Genomic DNA, 5,000 nt, shown 5'->3' with positions numbered 1-5,000 from the left:
AAATTAAAGGTTTTACATTTAACATGAATTATACTGTTAACATTAATAGTTTTAATAGTTTTGTTCCAGTAAGAATCATTATTCATAACACTTTAATAGCAGAGTAAACTTTGTGTGTGTTTTCGTTCATGTGGATGTTCTCGCTCCTGTGATCTGATGTAGATTACTTCAGTCTGAATTTATTTCCATTTCTGTTTCGCTGAAGCTCTCGGGTTCTTGCGGGTTCTTGCAGGTTCTCACTGTGATGTTTTTCAGTGTTTGTCTTTGAGCTTTAATTTCATGTTGTCGTCATTTTCAGGGTTTGGGGAACGGCCTGCTGTTTGCTCTGGCGTCCTGCGTGGTTCTGACCGGTTCTCTCCTCATTCTCCAGTATCTGATTAATGACGACTGTTTATGATTTTAAAAATGAATGCTGATTGTGTGCTGAATTATTTATTTGAATTAAATCATTTAGACATCTTCACCTTGTGTCAGTTTCACTTCCTGTCCTGACTGGAGCATGACTTTGGGATGAGAGCCTGTTTAAATCTCTTGGTGATCCAGGCAGATTTTCACCAGCAGGTGGCGCCTTAATCCCGAGGAGACAACTATTTATTGTGAGGGATTTCAGCGTCATGTTCACTCGGTTGAGAGTCAGACTCGGGTGGTGGTGTCGCTCCGGGAGTTTGGGTGGTGTTTAATATTTTTATTAGACTTTAAGTGGATCAGTAGGATTTGGATTCGCCGCGGGGGAAGTGTTATTATCAGAAAAAGAAAAACAATTCGGACTAACTGGACTCTGTGTTTTCTGTAGATGAAGGTGGAAGTCAGAGAAGTGTGAGGTTAAATCTCATCTGACATTAAAACGCAATGGAAATGATTTTTTCAGCGGCGGCGCGCGCGTCACGCGTTCAGAGCAATTTTCCGATTTTGATGCGACATTAAATATTTTTTTCCCCAAGAACTGAATATTGTATGTTTTAAAAAAGTTCAGGATATAGAGAAAATGAAACGACTGAAAGCCGTGGGGAGATGAATTTTACACTTTCACATCCTGATGGAGAAACATCTGGTCCGTCCTGGTATGCGCGCGCACACACTCGTCCTTCTGACCTGCTTCTCCTTTTGGAGATTCTTAAGATCCCTCTGGAGATCCTCCAGGTCCAGGAGAGCTTTACTTCTCGCCTTTGCCTGCTTGCTCTACCTCTTCTGCTTGGAGTTGTGGATCATCCGTGGAGATCATGACCGAAACCTGACCGAGGGCAGGAGATGGATGTTGGAAAGGATTCCAGGTTCTCCGTCTCCAACGCGCTCCAACGTGGTTTACATCACCCTCAAAACCAAAAAACACAAACCCTCCATCTTGAGAGCGACGCTGCGTCCCAAATCACGTAGGAAGAAGGCGAGGAACGTGAAGAACCAAAGCCGAGAAGCAGACCACCATCATGGAGAAGAAACGCTGAGGCATGCTGAATCTAGAGACCCCTGGAGACAGGCCCTCCATTCATTTTATAAACCAAGACAGCTGAGTGATGATGACGAGAACACTGGAAGCTCCATCAGGATCTACAGCCAAAAATCTCCACCGTGGTTGAGCCAAGCTGATATAGACACCATGCGATTCCTCTCCAAGTGCAGAATCGGTCGTGTGGAAGTTCTCGAACCGGAGAACGCTTCTCCCATGCTCCTGTTTAAGAGTGGGAGAGGCTTTAACCGGAGCTCGGCCCACACAGGAGAGTGTGATGGACGATGTGGGGTCATTAAGAGACCTGAGGACATAAGTGAAGTGTTCGCTTTCCACCTGGACCGAATTTTAGGGCTCAACCGGAGTTTAGTGACCATCAGCAGGAGGTTCCGTGCTCTGGGTACGTTCATCTGTTCATTCCTACAATAACATACTCCTGATTTTCACAGTAGGAATCAGCCTCATAGTTTTCTATAGTGATGTTAAAAGTTATTCATATTTTATTATTTATATTACACGTTTATAATTTTCAGTGTTTTAACATTTTAAAAATTAAAGTCCTCCTTTGAGATCTTGCAGTTTGCATGATGCTAAAACATCGCGCTACATTAACCTCAGCTGACGCTCTTTAATCAGGTCTGATCATGAAGTGTTAAATTAAAATTATAATAAATTAAATTTATTCTCTCTCTTCACATTAACAAGAGAAAATAAATCTTGTTGCTGAGGAATGTTACTGCTACAAAGCACTGGCACTGGAGACTCCTTCCACACTTTGTACAGAAATAAACATCTCTTCACAAATGATCAGCAGTTATTTTAATCTGTTTATTATCAGTGGAGTGTCCACTGTCCACATCCCTGTGAACGAGATGTTGCTATGGAAACGATACCGTATTAGGAGAGCATTAACATAACGCTGAAACTAGAATTCATCAGCACTCTTCTGTAACCTGTTAGATTATCGTGATGATAGACGTTACATCATCACCACGCCATGTCATTTCAGACGGTCAGCTGTGTCCGGTGACCCTGTTCGACCCGTCTGTCGTCACGGTGGCCGAGTCGAGCTCAGGTTCTCTTAGGTGGAGCTCGTATCAGACGTGGTTACAGTACCGGTGCTGGCAGCGCGGTGTTCCCAAACCCGAGTGGAGCTGCGGCAGCCTTCATCATCACGAGTGGAGCAAAGTGACGCTGTTCGACTTCCTGCTGCAGGTTTGGACTTGTGTTACTGTTTGGAGGGCGGAGCTCCTGCATGAAAGGATGGAGTCACTTGTGGAGCTGACTGTGGGTTTTTTTTTTAAGAGGGCTGGACGATATGATGATAAAACTTTGCATTACTTTACAAATAAGTTGAAAATAAATTTTTATGTAGAACTCTAACACAGAGTGTTCACATGGTTGGAAGGTGAGATGTTTAGTTCTTTAGATTTGACGTAGAACCCTGAGTGTTCACCATCAAAAAGGGGGTTCAATATTTTTTAAAGCTAAGAACCCTTAATCTAGAACCCTTGCAGACCCATCTTACTGAGAGTGTATCAAGTACCATGATGTTTAGTTCTTTGTTGGAATTCCTTTGAAGGTTTTCTGTAGAACCCTAAGCACAGTGTTTCCATATCATAAAGGGTTCCAAGCAGAATGTTTCTAGAAGACAAAGAACCCTTAATTCTTGAGTGTGACTATTAAGAACTCTCCAGGCAGCAATATTAAGTGATATTTTTGAGTTTGTTCGTAACAAATGAGGTTCTGCAAAGGTTTTTTCAGGGTTTATAGGATCATTTGGGGTTCTCAGCTTCCTAAACGGGTTCTGTCGGGAATCCTTCAGTGGTCAGGACACAGAGGCAGGATTTCACACAGAACCTCAGGGACAAGCAGAAGGCTTGACTGGACCAGCTCAGTGGTGTCCAGCAGTCATACAGCTCGCTCTGATGCTTGAAATCTTTTCTTAAGAATGTAATCGACTATTTTTGTGGTTTCAGAATCACCAGCGTCTGGACAGGAACTGCTGCGGCTTCAGGCCACGCCCACAGGACAGCTGCGTCCAGCTCGGCTATCACAGAGACTGCGGTCATGAGGACAAGCTCGAGCTTTCACACATCGTCCATCGCAAGAACGACCCCAGACGCCTCGTCTACGTCAACAACCACGCCTTCTTCGACCGGGACGAAGAAAACCTTGACTTCAGACTGCTTGAGGGAATCAAAGAGTGAGTCGTTTATCCTGAGGGTGAAGCGTTTGTTACCAATTTCAGTCTTAAACTTTCAGTAAAGACTGGATTAAAAAAAGACTTAAATGTGACAAAAGACTGAAAAGGAGTTTATTAATCTGAATGGGTGTGGCCCAATATACTAATGAGCACATTTGACAGCTGTAGGTTTGAAATGATGTAATTAAACACACAGTTCTAGTGTTACACAGTCGATTTAGCTCAATCCATTAGCTTTAGCTCGCTAGGTTGCTATGTTAGCTGTCACTCATTCATTATTGATTCAAACAAACAGTTCAATTATGAACTCATAGTTTAGATAAAAGCGATGTGGGCAAGGGAGGAGTTTATGCAAACCGATCTTAAGGTAAGCCCCACCCTTTTAAACTTTAAGATGTGAAATGGACTTTGATCTAGAGGGAAATGGAATTTAATTCAGTGTGTGTGTGTGTGTGTGTGTGTGTGTGTGTGTCAGACTCCCTGAAGTAGCAGTGAGTGTGTTGCGCTCTCAGCGTCTCAGACAGAACCTCCTGCAGTCTCTGTTTGTGGATGAACAGTTCTGGGAGAATCAGGGAGGACGTCGAGGCATCGACAAGCTCATTGACGTGATCGAGAGGCGAGCGAGAGTCTTACTGCGCTACATCAACGCTCACGGCATCAACATCATCACCATGAACTCCTGAGCAACCGCAGGACTCGTCTTCACTAATTAATTTATTCATTAAAGTTCAGCAATCACACCAGTGTACAGATACAGATATGTAGTGCTGTTCTGGGTCACTTCCTGTCACCTCTTCACCTTCATCACTTCTATCATCATTAGTCTACTGTAACAATTTTATGAAATGTTTTTGGCCAAAAATAAACATCAGTTGTCCGTTCAGTGTGGAAGTATTTAATTATGTTAGCTGCGTTTTCTTCTTCTTCACCGCTGCTCTGGAGTTAAGAGGATTTTTGGCCTTTGAGGTGTAACGCAGTGAATCTGGATCTGTTTAATCCTCTAAATATCTGTGTCTTTATTTGGGTTTAAATCGAAAGTGGGTGTGGCCTAAACCAGCAGACTCTCCAGAAATATCTGCTGCGTCAGCACTGGATCAAGTCCATTCACCAGACACACCTCAAGTCGTTCTGCAGAGCTTTCTTTAAAAAAAAGAAGGAAAGAAAGCAAACAAACAAATAGTGCACTTCCTGTTTGTGTCTCTTTATATCACATAATATACACATACCCTCAGTGTTCCTCAGTGTGTCGGGGCGTCCAGTCGAGAGGGTTTCTGAGCAATCTCACAGAAATAGATTTAAGTGTTGAATTAAAAGAATTACGTAGCCTTCACATCTTTATTTAAAAATCAT

At 42.9% G+C, this 5,000-nt stretch overlaps 1 protein-coding gene across 1 annotated transcript; it reads left to right on the top strand.

Annotated features, from left to right (window-relative positions):
- Positions 1 to 610: 610 nt before the first annotated feature.
- Positions 611 to 4,533, top strand: gask1b (golgi associated kinase 1B). Its single transcript, XM_058397665.1, has 4 exons — positions 611 to 1,844; positions 2,454 to 2,659; positions 3,424 to 3,650; positions 4,126 to 4,533. Exons 1-4 carry the CDS (start codon positions 1,037 to 1,039, stop codon positions 4,331 to 4,333), a joined length of 1,449 nt encoding a protein of 482 aa, XP_058253648.1. The 5' UTR covers positions 611 to 1,036; the 3' UTR covers positions 4,334 to 4,533.
- The last annotated feature ends 467 nt before the right edge of the window (positions 4,534 to 5,000 follow it).

This window comes from Hemibagrus wyckioides, linkage group LG08 (genome assembly GCF_019097595.1).
Source record: "Hemibagrus wyckioides isolate EC202008001 linkage group LG08, SWU_Hwy_1.0, whole genome shotgun sequence".
Classification (NCBI taxonomy): domain Eukaryota; kingdom Metazoa; phylum Chordata; class Actinopteri; order Siluriformes; family Bagridae; genus Hemibagrus; species Hemibagrus wyckioides.
Note: the sequence above shows the minus strand (reverse complement) of the source record. Positions and strands in the feature narration are given on the sequence as shown.

Bases quoted from the DNA above. Each gene is read 5' to 3' on its own strand.
- gask1b (XM_058397665.1), top strand. From the start codon at position 1,037: ATGGAGAAACATCTGGTCCGTCCTGGTATGCGCGCGCACACACTCGTC. The intron at 1,845-2,453 runs GTACGTTCATCT...ATGTCATTTCAG, and splicing joins CAGGAGGTTCCGTGCTCTGG to ACGGTCAGCTGTGTCCGGTG. The intron at 3,651-4,125 runs GTGAGTCGTTTA...TGTGTGTGTCAG, and splicing joins CTGCTTGAGGGAATCAAAGA to ACTCCCTGAAGTAGCAGTGA.